The sequence below is a fragment of the Notolepis coatsorum genome (assembly GCF_963971535.1).
Source record: "Notolepis coatsorum genome assembly, chromosome: 2".
Lineage (NCBI taxonomy): Eukaryota > Metazoa > Chordata > Actinopteri > Aulopiformes > Paralepididae > Notolepis > Notolepis coatsorum.
This window is the reverse complement of record NC_140166.1, coordinates 76,184,275-76,200,148: the sequence shown is the minus strand read 5'-3', so window position 1 is coordinate 76,200,148 and position 15,874 is coordinate 76,184,275. Positions and strand designations below refer to the sequence as shown.

The following is a 15,874-nucleotide window of genomic DNA, read 5'->3' as shown; positions in this document are numbered from 1 at the left end:
CCGTGTAACAGGCTGGCCAGGCTGGTTTTGTGTGGTGGTGGTGGAGATAGGGAGAGAGGGAGGGATGGAGGGAGGGAGGGGGGAAGGAAGGAGGGAGGGAGCGATAGGGGGTGAGAGAGGTGGATAGAGAGGGGGGCGGCAATGAGGGAGAGAGGGAGCCGGGTGGGGCAGGGAGGCAGCGGATAAGGGAGGGAGGGATGAGTGGCTGTATGAGGGAGCAAGGGAGGGATGGGTGGAGGGAGGGGGAAGGAGGGAGAAGGGGTGAGAGAGATGGATAGCGAGAGAGCAGAAGGCAATGAGGGAGGGGGGGGCTAATGAGGGAGGGAGGGAGGGATGAGTGTGTGTGGATGAGAGAGCAAGGGGGAGGGGTGGAGATAAAGAGGGTAAGGAGAAGGGGTGGGAGGGAGAGGAGGTAAGGAAGGCAACAGTGAAGTGTAGTGACCTCAGCAGCAGATGGTTTGTCATTCTGACCAGAGATTAGTTCAGCCTCTCCTGGTTTTAAGTCAATTAGTCTGTATTGGTCTCTATTGAAACCAAAGCCACCATTCAGAAAGTCACAGAGGATAACAGGCTTACATTTGTATAATTGCTTTCAGTTGAATAGACATGAGTCCATTTGGGAATATATTGCAAACGTAATGTGAAATGTGTAGCTGAGTTTGGATGTGTCTGCTTCACCAAGAAGTACGTACAGTACCATTTTAACTATGAATGTACTCAACCTCTACTGTACAGTATTTAACGACTGTATGAATGGAAGCTCACAAGGCTGTTGTCACAATGTAAATAAAAACGTGCACTGAAAAGTTACAGTATGTAGTTGGTTGATTATTTGTATGACAGTCAGTAAACCCTTGCAAAAAGTATCCGTTTTATTTAATGAATTGAAAACATGCAGCATTGCCTTCCTCCCGGCATGCAGCAACGACATGTATCAGGCAAATGCGCATCGCAACATTGACTGAGTGGAATCCCTTTCTATTCACATAACTGCATTTGTGATGGAGCTTTGACAGCTACATGGGTGGTACAGTAACAGTCTATTGCTCGATCCATCTCCAATATCACGATGGACCGTGCCGGTGGCCAAAGACCCGAGGGTGGAGAGGACTTGAATGTGCATGGGGATGGCATTTGTGCGTTTTGTTCCACGCTCCAATTTCGGTCTCAAATTGCGGTACAAATGAAGGAGATGTCTCGGGTATAGCGGACTCTAGTTAATATTATGTTCTCTCTGCAATTAGACTGCCCCTCATTCATTCATTCATTCATTCCTATCTGCTATCTCTGAAAACAGTTCCCCGCGGAGCACAGTCAGTGCACCCCATAGTATTCCGATATATAAACCATGCTGCATTCATTCATTCAGAAAGACAATAATTACACTACTGTCGCTATTTTACAATGAACTATAATGAATTACATACAGAACATGCCAGTGTTGAAACTAATGCACGGAAGCTTTTTTCCGCGTTGCAATATTCATATTCTACCGCTGGGCGCCAGGTATGCATGCTCTGAGCTGTGCGTAAATATACGCACAAAGTCAAGCACACGTTCAAATTGATAAGTCACACACACTTTGCTTAGAAATGATCATACGCACGGGTTACGCACATATCTGTGCGTACGCACCATTGATAAATGAGGGCTGAACTCGAGTACTACAACACTGCGTACAGCTCAGTTTGCTATGTGTGGATATGAACAAGCTGAACACCAGAAAGGCCAGAGTCCAGTGGGCATCATCATGTCATGAAGAGACTAACCCCGGGGCTGCTCCATAGGCAGTGATTAGTGGAACAACTCTTTGATTTGATTTGAATTGATTAAGGATCCCCATTAGCTGGTACCATAGCAACCAGCTAGTCTTCCTGGGGTCCACACAAAAAACATACAAAAACCATTATTGTTGCAAAACAAAATTATTAAAAGTCAGTACTCAACACACAATGCATAATGAAGCTAACAAATAAAATTGCTAAAATTACATGCACGCAAAGAAACAGAAAACAAAAAAACGAAACAAAAATACTGTACAGTGTTAAATACAATTTAAGATAATTTTTTAAAGTAAATTTAAATTTAAATGCAGCAGAGGTTTTGAGGCAGGTTATTCCAAAGAGTCAATGATCTAAAAATAAAAGATCTCCTTAAAGCGTTGGTTTTTGGACCTGGTGATGCAAGCGGCCCATTACTGGAACCTCTAGTGAAATGATAATGCACAGCATTACTATCAACAATCTGTTTATGTATAAAAACAGGGGTTTTACTGCTCATGACCAACTTGAACAGCACAAGTGTATTAAAAGACAACCTATTTTCAACGTTAAGCCAAGAGAGGCAGGCATGCATACGGCTCACATTAGATGGTACTGGGCAGGGGCGCTCTAGTAGCACACCATGTATCGCGCTGCGTCGCGAAGCGGCCGACCCGGGTTCGACTCCCAGACCCGGTGTCCTTTGCCGAATGTCTCCCCCCCGCTCTGTCTCCCGTTCTTCCTCTCTCTCTCTCTCTCTCTACCGGATTGCACAAAAAACACAAAAACACAAAATCGACTAGAGCAGTGCTTCCCAATCCTCTCCTCGAAGCACCCAAGCCATTCAATGTATTTGTTAAATTCCACCACCAGCACACCTGATTCAACTTAACTAGCCCTTTATTAGTTGAATCAGGTGTGCTGGTGGTGGAATTTAACAAATACGTGGAATGGCTGGGGTGTCTCGAGGAGAGGCTTGGGAACCGCTGGACTAGAGCAAACATTTGAGCCATCAAAGAAATGAAGCAAAAGTGGTTACCTGTGTTGAACTGGTTTATTTTTTAGAAAATAAAAAAATATACTGGATTACTATTACGACTACTACCACTGTCAATACTACTGATACATCCCTATTGGCAAACTTTATATTAAAAAAAAAAAAAGCAAAGAAAACCTTTATTTTTTTTATTATTTTTTATTATTTTCGGTTCATTATAAAACTGTGGTGGGACCAATTAGACTGTGGCGGGTAATTAATGGGAAACACTGCTGGGATATGGGTACATGTTGTGATTCAGAGCTGTACACGCTATATTTAATTGGATGTAACAGATCAAACAAAAAACGACAAACTCACTGCCAACGGACCAGCGTCATTGATGACATCACAAATCAGTCGTCTCTGTTCACAGATATTACTTTCAGATCATTGGGACAACGCGACGTAAACTTGGGGGCGACAGTGGCCTCGGAAGGTAGAGCAGTAGTCTGGTAATCCGGAGGTTCCGGGTTCGTTTCCCACTGCTCCCGGACAGCGTGTCGAAGTGTCCTTGAGAAAGACACTTAACCCCTAATTGCTCCCGATGAGCACATCGGCAACTTGCATCGTCGGTGTGTGAATGTGTGAGTGAACGGGTAAAATGTGAGGAACAAATTGTAAAGCGCCTTGGATAAAAGTAGCTATAGAAATTCATCATTTACCATTCATTTGACTATTTATATCTCAAATTCAAGCCTCGATGCTCTCATCTCCAGCTCGGGGAGGTTGAGTTGTCTATGTTCACAGATATTCACTTCAGATCATTGGGGACGTAAACTCTGTTTAGAGGTGGAGTTTCCCTTTCAATGTCAACCCTGTCTTCTTGAGTAAATGAAGGTTAACAAAAACAGCTCTTCTTCCTCTCTCCTCCTCCTCCTCCTCCTCCTCCCCGCAGCCCTGAAAGACTCCACCAAGAGGTCCATCAACAGCGACTGGAAGATCGAGCTGCCAGGCGAGTTCCAGCTGGCAGGAACCACGGTGCGCTACGTGAGGAGGGGACTCTGGGAGAAGATGTCTGCCAAGGGGCCCACCAAGACGCCCCTGTACCTGATGGTAAAGACATCAAGCACTCCCAGCAGCCCTGGGTTATGTCACGCCGCGGCCTGACTTGGTTTTATGGCAGAGGCTAAACGCCTGGCTGTCATGTGTGGGTACAGCTTGTGTTGTGTTATTCATTCATTCATCCATTGGGGGAAATTCAAGCATCGTAGCAGCATCGGGGAGGGGGGAGGGGAGGTACAGGTATGGGCAGGGTAATAGTAGAAGACAGAAATACAGGCAATACAATTACAGTACAGGAGAAAAGTAAAAATAGGCAGTGTAAACAATACATAACTCTGAATATACGCATCTGAGCAAGTAGGCAGTGTGATCAAAGGTGCAGGTGAGGGTCTGTATGCCCTATCAGTTATATTATACATTATAATAAAATATGGTTACAATAAACACTAGAATCTAAATATATACTATGCGTAAGTAAAGTATACAGTATACACAGTATATTGCTTCCTCAGTATTCACTGAGATATACACTCAGTGGTACTACCCGGTTTAACCACCTGTACATTGTATACTGCTGTTGCGCTTCACTGCTACATTTGCACTCTAGTTGGATGCCAAACTTATTTCCGTCGCACTGTACTTGTGCTGTAGTATAATGACAATGCATTTGAATAAAATATAATATAATATAATATACACAGACGATATTTAAATAAACAAGACGGAATGAAGAAAAACAGAAGGAATAATCAGTCCAACACAAGTACACACTGCCCAAAGGTTATTAAGAGTATTGACCTTCAGGGGGCGTGCTGAAGGTCGTCCTGTGTGACCTTCAGGGCGTGCTGAAGGTCGTCCCGTGTGTCTGGGCCACTAAAACGTTACAAGTTCAGAACAGGCAGCTGAAGCATGAGCCGAGTCATTTGAGTGAGTTAGAATGGGACCATGGTTGTCATGTAAGATGGTACTATGGTAGTTATACTGTATGTATTATGTATTATGTTGTTGTTGTTGTTACAGCTGCCATCCGTCAGTATGCCCATGTTATCAAATTGGAACCTTGTATTTCCACGAAAGTCTTTCAGGAATGAGGAAAAATTACTTACTTTTTTGTATTGTATTGCAATAGTTTGCATTGTATTGTGTGATGAGTCTAGTTTGTATTGACATTGTGTGATGAGTCTAGTTTGTATTGATATTGTGTGATGAGTCTAGTTTGTATTGCAGTATGTGATGAGTCTAGTTTGTATTGATATTGTGTGATGAGTCCGTTGGTAGCCATTGTGTGATGAGTCTAGTTTGTATTGTATTGTGTGATGAGTCTAGTTTGTATTGTATTGTGTGATGAGTCTAGTTTTATTGTATTGTGTGATGAGTCTAGTTTGTATTGTATTGTGTGATGAGTCTAGTTTGTATTGTAGTGTGTGATGAGTCTAGTTTGTATTGTATTGTGTGATGAGTCTAGTTTGTATTGTATTGTGTGATGAGTCTAGTTTGTATTGTATTGTGTGATGAGTCTAGTTTGTATTGTATTGTGTGATGAGTCTAGGTTGTATTGACATTGTGTGATGAGTCTAGTTTGTATTGTATTGTGTGATGAGTCTAGTTTGTATTGTATTGTGTGATGAGTCTAGTTTGTATTGTATTGTGTGATGAGTCTAGTTTGTATTGTATTGTGTGATGAGTCTAGTTTGTATTGTATTGTGTGATGAGTCTAGTTTGTATTGTATTGTGTGATGAGTCTAGGTTGTATTGTATTGTGTGGTGAGTCTAGTTTGTATTGTATTGTGTGATGAGTCTAGTTTGTATTGTATTGTGTGATGAGTCTAGTTTGTATTGTATTGTGTGATGAGTCTAGTTTGTATTGTATTGTGTGATGAGTCTAGTTTGTATTGTATTGTGTGATGAGTCTAGTTTGTATTGTATTGTGTGATGAGTCTAGTTTGTATTATATTGAGTGATGAGTCTAGTTTGTATTATATTGAGTGATGAGTCTAGTTTGTATGGTATTGTGTGATGAGTCTAGTTTGTATTGTATTGTGTGATGAGTCTAGTTTGTATTGTATTGTGTGATGAGTCTAGTTTGTATTGTATTGTGTGATGAGTTTGGTTTGTATTGTATTGAGTGATGAGTCTAGTTTGTATTGTATTGTGTGATGAGTCTAGTTTTTATTGTATTGTATTGTGTGATGAGTCTAGTTTGTATTGTATTGTGTGATGAGTCTAGATTGTATTGTATTGTGTGATGAGTCTAGTTTGTATTGTATTGTGTGATGAGTCTAGTTTGTATTGTATTGTGTGATGAGTCTAGTTTGTATTGTAGTGTGTGATGAGTCTAGTTTGTATTGTATTGTGTGATGAGTCTAGTTTGTATTGTAGTGTGTGATGAGTCTAGTTTGTATTGTAGTGTGTGATGAGTCTAGTTTGTATTGTATTGTGTGATGAGTCTAGTTTGTATTGTATTGTGTGATGAGTCTAGTTTATTGATATTGTGTGATGAGTCTAGTTTGTATTGTATTGTGTGATGAGTCTAGTTTGTATTGTATTGTGTGATGAGTCTAGTTTGTATTGTATTGTGTGATGAGTCTAGTTTTATTGTATTGTGTGATGAGTCTAGTTTGTATTGTATTGTGTGATGAGTCTAGTTTGTATTGTATTGTGTGATGAGTCTAGTTTGTATTGTATTGTGTGATGAGTCTAGTTTGTATTGTATTGTGTGCTGCCACACTACCAAAGGGTTAACCCTTTCACTGCGACAATACAGAATGTTAACCCTTTCACTGCCACACGACAAATGGTTAACCCTTTCACTACCACACTGCATAAGGTTAACCTTTCACTGCCACACTACCAAAGGGTTAACCCTTTCACTGCCACACTACCAAAGGGTTAACCCTTTCACTGCGACACAGAGTGCAATCTGGATTTAGTATCATCAGGCGTGCAGCGAGAACCGTGAATGAAATCGACTGTAAATAGAGTTACTTTTTCATTATGAAGATTCCTCCGCCGTTTTGCATCGGATTGCAACACCGTTTTTTGCTAGACGTTCTAAGAAAGGTAGATAAACTAACTTTGTTCTAATTTATGCCAATAACATTCAGTTTTGTGGTAGATAACCCTGAAAAATAAGATAAATGCTTTTTTTTATTATCCACAAGTAATTTGATTGACAGGAGCTGGCTTGAGCTGGGTAGTGTAATTTTTTAAAATTCCAACGGCATTCGAAAGCAATGGGTCTCCTCTCCTCATATGACTACAAACAAAATGGCGGCACACAATTTTTTGCGTCTATATTCGCCTGTTTCCAAATACATTTCCAGAACTCATATTTCACTAATAACACTTTTTTTTTTTTAAACTTTGGCCATTCCCCTGGCTCTTTTATGTGTTTATCACATTTATACTGGTCAAGGATGACCGACAGAAACAGGCTGAAAGGGTTCAGATGGGGGGGAAGACACTCTGGGAAAGGCACGGCTGCAGTCGGGATTCGAACTCGCTAAGCCCCAGATCCGTGACGAGCACGGTTGTCCACGGCGCTGAAATAGCGCTCGCGGTACGTGGTGAGCTACTGGAGCTCTCCCCACTAATAACACTTTAACCTATTGGTAAACAAACGTATTGCTGAAAATATACCTTATGACTGCTGTTTTGACAGGGTTAGGGTCTTTACTCTTGGCTACATACAAAAAAAAAAACATTCTTTCATACAGGCTGTAGAGATGGATTTATGACGTGGTATCATTTGCGGTCCGTCGGGCTAAAGAGGTTAACAGCAAACAAATAAAAGATGCAGCAAAGTACAAATACATTGCTAAGTCAAGTCAAGTCGGCTTTATTTATATAGCACGTTTACAATGACTAAAAGCCACCCAAAGTGCTTTACAGGTAGAACACAATAAAAAAAACACGTACAGTAACAAATAAAATACACTAAATTACAGTAAATAAGTATTACACTAAGATACAAGAGCAAGGTGCAATGTAAAAAGAGACAAGAAGTAATAAAATGGATACAAAAAGTCCAGAGTAACCGCAAACGTAGTTGACAGGTGGCAGACTAACTCAGAAAAGGTGCGTTTTAAGCAGCAGTTTAAAGGCCTCTAGGCTCTGGGCATATCTAATGTGGGGCGGACCCCTGTACCTTGCATGGATCCATCTTGAAAGTTTGCTGTACATAGCAACAGTAGCTAAGGTGGGGCGGGGGGGGGGCACAGACAGTGTTGCAATTATTTTCGTCGCTATGGTGACAGAACGGGCACTACATTCTTCCAGGCGTTCTGACTACAGTAACTATGAGATGACCTGACGTTCACAGAAACTGTGTGTGCCGTCCTGCAACATTTAGACCAGTGGTTCTCAACGTGGGGTCCGGGGGGACCTCCAGGGGACCTTGGGGGGGTTCCAGGGGGGTCCCCAGCTAAATAGTTTAATTTCACTAATGTTTTCTTCACTATAAACTTCTGGATGAAATCTTATGTCACAACACATATCGTCACAGACGGGGGTCCCTGGGACAAGGTGTCCTAGGTAATTATGAATCAGTTTGGACATCCTTGACATTAAAATGTTTGAGAACCACTGATTTAGACTCTGCCCCTGTAACCTCTCTTTCTCTCTCTCTCTCTCTCTCTCTCTCTCTCTCTCTCTCTCTCTCTCTCTCTCTCTCTCTCTCTCTCTCTCTCTCTCTCTCTCTCTCTCTTTATCTCTCTCGCTCTCTCTTTATCTCTCTCTCACACACACACACACACACACACACACACACACACACACACACACACACACACACACACACACACACACACACACACACACACACCCTTCTATCCCTGTACTCTTATCTATCTCCCTCTCTCCCTGTACCCTGTATATCTCTCCCTCTTTATCTTTATCTTTATTACGGATCCCCATTAGTCATCACCGCAGCAACAACTAGTCGTCCTGGGGTCCACACACAACAAAAACAGTACATACATACATAACATTATAGTAGCATACATTTAAAAATATATTCCAATATTCCTACATATACAAATAATTCCAAATAGTACAGTACACAAACAGAGTATCAGATCACAGAAAATACAATAAAAGGGATTAAACTCTCAGACAGTCATATCTTTACAGTGTAAACTACAGTATCTGTGTTTTTCTTTAATGTAAACTAATTTATTTGTCTCTCAATGCTCTTTTCAAATTATTTTAAAAACTTATCTTACTGGTTATCTGAGTAAGATGTACTGGCAGTTTATTCCAATATGACATATATGGCTCTATATAACACAGTTTTCTTTGCTGCATTGGTTTTTGGTAGTAGTAGTGTGAACGTTTCCCTACAGGCATGCCTAGTATTATACTTATGTCAATCATGTGTACATGTTAGCTGTGAATACAAACAGATAGGTTCTCTTGAGATATATATATATTCCTCATGAACAAGATCAGGCTGCCTGCAATCCAGTCTGTCTTCCACCTTCAACCACAACAGCTTGGTATGCATCCCCTCCACACTGTTTCTCATTGAGCAGTTCAGGGCCAGACGGGCCGCTCTGTTCTGAGTGAGCTGGATCTTATTGAGCTCTTGTCTTGAGGCATTAGACCAGACAGCTGGACAGTAACCAAGGTGAGAAAGAACTAATGACTGTATCACTTGCTTCAATATCAGATCGGCTAGAAAATACCTACACCTTCTGATAATTGAAATACCTCTGCTCATTTTGGCAACCACATTGTCGGTGTGAGTTGACCATGAGAGTGTTCTCTCTAACTTGCTCAATAGCTGTTCCGTCTAAAGATATACTTAGCTTCACGTCTTTTCTTATAGCATGCTTGGATCCCAATATTAGGCTCTTGGTTTTTGAGATGTTTAACTTCAGCCTGTTTTCAGACACCCAAGTGGACACTAAGTTCAATTCTCTCTGAAGGACTTCATTAAGCTCTTCTGTCTTGTCTGATGATGCATACATTGTAGTATCATCGGCGTACATAACCATACATGTATTTTCTAATACCCATGGCAAATCATTTGTAAAAATGGCGTCTCTCTCTCTCTCTTTCTCTCTCTCTCTCTCTCTCTCTCTCTCTCTCTCTCTCTCTCTCTCTCTCTCTCTCTCTCTCTCTCTCTCTCTCTCTCTCTCTCTCTCTCTCTCTCTCTCTCTCTCTCTTCATGTACCCTCTCTCTCTCTCTCTCTTCATGTACCCTCTCTCCCTCTATCCCTCTCCCCCTCTCTCCATCTCTATCCATCTCTCTCTGTACCCTCTATCTCTCTATATCTCTCTTCATGTACCCTCTCTCCCTCTCTCCCTGTACTCTCCACCTCTCTCTGTGTCTCTCGTCCTCCCTCTGTCCCTCTCTCAGGTGCTGTTGTTTCACGACCAGACCTACGGGATCCACTACGAGTACACGGTGTCCCTGAACAGGAGCGAGGAGAGGGGGAGCGAGGCGCCCAAGAAGCCCGAGCACCACTACATGTGGAGCCACAGCAGCTGGCAGGACTGCAACGTGCAGTGTGGAGGAGGTACACACATTATACATTATTATTATATACATGTATACATGATTATATACATTTATACATGAGTATATACATTAGTACACACATTATACATTATTATTATATACATTTATACATGATTATATACATTTATATGCGCCCTGCCCACACCTAACATCCTGCCCGGAAAAAACAAAACACGACAAACAAGAAACCCATCTATAGTGTCATAGATGCAAGGCAATGCAGACTATAACGCCCTCACTCTAGGTCTATTGTAAAGATGTGATGCACAGACAGACAAAAGGATATTTCACTGTACTAATGACCAAAACATAGCATGGAAATCCTGATACCATCTATATGTAGCTAGCCAGCAATATTGAGTAGCTAGCAAACATGGTAATAGCGTCACACTAATTGTGATTACCATGTTTGATAGCTACTCAATATTGCTGGCTAGCTACATATATATGTTATCAGGCTATTACAAAGCCCATGTGTGTTGCTGGTGAATATTGGTGGCTTGACATACCAACCGATTGACACATTTTGATCCCATTTATTTCTATGAATTGGATGAATTGTTGCGCTGGCTTCATTGAAGCTCTCTCAGAACTACAGGCTTTGCAATGTCTGTGTACTGCCACAAGAGGGCAGCTAACTGTCGTTCGTGAGTTGAGTTCGTTCGTGAGTTCGTTCGTGAGTTTGTTTGTGAGTTCGTTCGTGAGTTGAGTGAGTGAGTGAGTGAGTGAGTGAGTGAGTGAGTGAGTGAGTGAGTGAGTGAGTGAGTGAGTGAGTGAGTGAAAGGGTAAAATGTGAGGAACAAATTGTAAAGCGCTTTGGATAAAAGCTGCTATATTAAATGCAGTCCATTTGCTAGTTAATTAGCGCTCCAGTATTATACTGTAGTGTACACCTACACACACACACACACACACACACACACACACCTACACACACACACACACACACACACACACACACACACACACACACACACACACACACACACACACCTACACACACACACACACACACACACACACACACACACACACACACACACACACACACACACACACACCTACACACACACACACACAAACACACACACACACACACACACACACACACACACACACACACACACACACACACACATACACACAAACACACACACACCTACCCACACACACACACACACACACACACACACACACACCTACACACACACACACACACACACACACCTTTGAGCTGGCGAGCTGGTCCCTGTGTGGGGTGCCTTTGAGCTGGCGAGCTGGTCCCTGTGCGGGGTGCCTTTGACCTGGCGAGCTGGTCCTTGTGTAGGGTGCCTTTGACCTGGCGAGCTGGTCCCTGTGTGGGGTGCCTTTGAGCTGGCGAGCTGGTCCCTGTGTGGGGTGCCTTTGAGCTGGCGAGCTGGTCCCTGTGTGGGGTGCCTTTGAGCTGGCGAGCTGGTCCCTGTGTGGGGTGCCTTTGAGCTGGCGAGCTGGTCCCTGTGTGGGGTGCCTTTGAGCTTTCGAGCTGGTCCCTGTGTGGGGTGCCTTTGAGCTTTCGAGCTGGTCCCTGTGTGGGGTGCCTTTGAGCTTTCGAGCTGGTCCCTGTGTGGGGTGCCTTTGAGCTGATGAGCTGGTCCCTGTGTGGGGTGCCTTTGAGCTTTCGAGCTGGTCCCTGTGTGGGGTGCCTTTGAGCTGGCGAGCTGGTCCCTGTGTAGGGTGCCTTTGAGCTGGCGAGCTGGTCCCTGTGTGTGTGTGGGGTGCCTTTGAGCTTTCGAGCTGGTCCCTGTGTGGGGTGCCTTTGAGCTTTCGAGCTGGTCCCTGTGTAGGGTGCCTTTGAGCTGGCGAGCTGGTCCCTGTGTGGGGTGCCTTTGAGCTGGCGAGCTGGTCCCTGTGTGGGGTGCCTTTGAGCTGGCGAGCTGGTCCCTGTGTGGGGTGCCTTTGAGCTTTCGAGCTGGTCCCTGTGTGGGGTGCCTTTGAGCTTTCGAGCTGGTCCCTGTGTGGGGTGCCTTTGAGCTTTCGAGCTGGTCCCTGTGTGGGGTGCCTTTGAGCTGATGAGCTGGTCCCTGTGTGGGGTGCCTTTGAGCTTTCGAGCTGGTCCCTGTGTGGGGTGCCTTTGAGCTGGCGAGCTGGTCCCTGTGTAGGGTGCCTTTGAGCTTTCGAGCTGGTCCCTGTGTGGGGTGCCTTTGAGCTGGCGAGCTGGTCCCTGTGTGGGGTGCCTTTGAGCTGGCTTCAGCCTCCCCTCCCCTCCACCCTGCCAGTGGCGCGTCTCGTGGTTCTGGATACGGATGCTCTAATCTTGACTGCTGCGCTAATCTGAGACAGACTGCTGGGCTGGAGAGAGGGGGGTGACTGTCTGGGCCAGGGGGGGGGCATCAGGGGAGGGCAGGGGCGATCGTCTGGGCCAGGGGGGGGGGGGGGGGGCAGGAGGAGGTGATGATGCAGCGTCTGGGGAAACAGATGGAGGCTTGTGATGCAGGTGTAGCAGGTCGGCCGGTAAGCTAGTGTTTTCCAAAGGGACAGCAAGGGGTCACAGAGACCAGCAGTGGGAAAGTGTGTGCGTGTGTGCGTGTGTGTGTGTGTGTGTGTGTGTGTGTGTGTGTGTGTGTGTGCGTGCGTGTGTGTGCGTGTGTGTGCGTGTGTGTGTGTGTGTGTGTGTGTGTGTGTGTGCGCGTGCGTGTGTGCCTGCACGCGTGCAACACAAGAAGCACTGTTAGATGTTATTGTATCAGTTTGGGAAATCTATTTGTGATGAGACTGTCAGCTATTAATACTAATTATTGTATAGGTGGACGCTTTGAATGCTGTGGCTGAGGATTAGTGGCTGTGGCTGGGAGGGAGGGATGGAGGGAGGGAGGTGGGAGGGTGTCAATTGCTTCATTCACACGGCTGCCGCTGGTTCCTCCACATCCCAGAGACAGGCAGAGGGCTGGAAGGAGACAGAGAGCTGGGGGAGGAGACAGAGAGCTGGGGGGAGGAGACAGAGAGCTGGGGGGAGGAGACAGAGGGATGGGGGGGAGGAGACAGAGAGCTGGGGGGAGGAGACAGAGAGCTGGGGGGAGGAGACAGGGAGCTGGGGGGGAGGAGACAGAGAGCTGGGGGGAGGAGACAGAGAGCTGGGGGGAGGAGACAGAGAGCTGGGGGGAGGAGACAGAGAGCTGGGGGGAGGAGACAGAGAGCTGGGGGGAGGAGACAGAGAGCTGGGGGGAGGAGACAGAGAGCTGGGGGGAGGAGACAGAGAGCTGGGGGGAGGAGGCAGAGAGCTGGGGGGAGGAGACAGAGAGCTGGGGGGAGGAGACAGGCAGAGAACTGGGGGGAGGAGACAGAGAGCTGGGGGGAGGAGACAGAGAGCTGGGGGGGGAGACAGACAGAGAGCTGGGGGGGGGGGACAGACAGAGAGCTGGGGGGAGGAGACAGAGAGCTGGGGGGGGAGACAGAGAGCTGGGGGGGAGACAGAGAGCTGGGGGGAGGAGACAGAGAGCTGGGGGGAGGAGACAGAGAGCTGGGGGGAGGAGACAGAGAGCTGGGGGGAGGAGACAGAGAGCTGGGGGGAGGATACAGAGAGCTGGGGGGAGGAGACAGAGAGCTGGGGGGAGGAGACAGATAGCTGGGGGGGGAGACAGAGAGCTGGGGGGAGGAGACAGGGAGCTGGGGGGGAGGAGACAGAGAGCTGGGGGGAGGAGACAGAGAGCTGGGGGGAGGAGACAGAGAGCTGGGGGGAGGAGACAGAGAGCTGGGGGGAGGAGACAGAGAGCTGGGGGGAGGAGACAGAGAGCTGGGGGGAGGAGGCAGAGAGCTGGGGGGAGGAGACAGAGAGCTGGGGGGAGGAGACAGGCAGAGAACTGGGGGGAGGAGACAGAGAGCTGGGGGGAGGAGACAGAGAGCTGGGGGGAGGAGACAGGCAGAGGGCTGGGGGGAGGAGACAGGCAGAGGGCTGGGGGGAGGAGACAGAGAGCTGGGGGGGGGAGACAGAGAGCTGGGGGGAGGAGACAGAGAGCTGGGGGGAGGAGACAGGCAGAGGGCTGGGGGGAGGAGACAGGCAGAGGGCTGGGGGGGGGGGGGGGGGGGAGACAGAGTGTGATGTTTCCTTTTTCCCTCCCCGTTGTTGAATGACTCATCTGTGCCAACCTCCCCGAACACACGGACGATTACTGTGTTTTGACAAAACAGGCACAGTAGTATTAGATGTTCTTTTTCATCCCTTTGAAAAGTCTCCCTCCTTACTCAGGGGGGTACTCGGGGAATCAACGGGTACGAAATGTAATTCTAGTTATATGAGTTATTTTTTATTATATTGTGCTTCACTTCAAAACTTTTGGTTTGAAACATTATGTCTACCTTTCAGCCAGTCAATCACATGGCGCAGTGACATTTGACTAAACCCCATGGCTCTATAATGCCATATATCCTGTGTGGTCGGTGTGTTTTTGAAAATAATCTGGGAACGAGGCATTACAGTATATACCTACCTTAGATTTGACTGCGCCATCCCCGCTGTGTGATTGGCTGGCTGAAAGGTAGACAGAATGGTCAGAACCAATGGCTGGTCAGGACATCACCCATAGAGCAAGCTTTGAAGCGACGCACGGACACAATTTAACTTGCGGTGTTTGCTTTTACCTGCTAGATCCCCCGAGGCACACGCACCACTGTATGCCACGTATGGTATGATGTGAACCGAGCCAGGGAGGTAGGTAGCGGTGAGGCAGAGGAGGGCGGAACGTGAGATGGTGTCAAAAGCTGCGGAGAGATAAAGGAGGACGAGGATGAGGATAATGTCCTTCATCAGCAGTCATGAGGAGATCATTGACCAGTTGCTGTTTCGGTGCTACGTTTTGGCCCTGAACCCAGATTGTAATCGCTCGATCAGTTCACGGCGTGACACGTGACTCAGGAGTTGGGCAGATACTGTGTGTTCTAAGACCTCACTGAGGAAGGGGAGGTTGGAAATGTACCGGAAGTTCGTGAGGTTGTTGTTGTAGGCCTGCCCCCGACTTTTTCTTTTTTGGATCCTTCCATTTGGGCTGTGGGGGGGGGGGTGCTTAATGTCTGGAGGAGTCGACTGAAGGCTTCTTGTCCTCTGCGAAAGCATGCAAATGGTCCACTGATGGATACATCTTGATATTTGTCTAGTCTAGTGTGTTCATTAGACGGGTGAAATCCTCTTTCAGTGCCTCTGTGCCCGTTTTCTTAGGCAGTTAGCCTCTCCGGTATGCGCGCCATTAGCGTTAGCCACGCTTCTACTAGGCCTCTTTGCTTTTGGAAAGAATGATACAAAAGCATTTTGCATTAGACTGAGAGATTGGCAGTCGACTACGGCTCCTTTCGATCGATTAGTCGACTATTCGACTAGTCGAGGTCAGCCCTAGGTTGTTGGTTGGTGATGATCGGCGTTATGGAAGCCACTTTCACCTCAGCCGGGACATATCCAGCGGACGTTGATGGGTTCACGAGGGGACAAAGGGCAGGCAGGCAGGCCCGGCCTAGCTATGGCTCCATCACTAGCTTGGTGATGGAGTCTGTATTCACCCGGGGAGGAGGTGCAGAGGGAGCAGA

The 15,874-nt window shown here is 46.3% G+C and overlaps 1 protein-coding gene across 1 annotated transcript in view; it reads left to right on the top strand.

Annotated features, from left to right (window-relative positions):
* Window positions 1–15,874, top strand: part of adamts17 (ADAM metallopeptidase with thrombospondin type 1 motif, 17) — a gene marked incomplete at both ends in the record, with an annotated part of 341,041 nt that overhangs the window by 296,102 nt on the left and 29,065 nt on the right. The window contains 2 exon segments of the mRNA XM_084308233.1: window positions 3,695–3,852; window positions 10,163–10,322. Coding sequence (XP_084164359.1) covers window positions 3,695–3,852; window positions 10,163–10,322 — 318 coding nt within the window.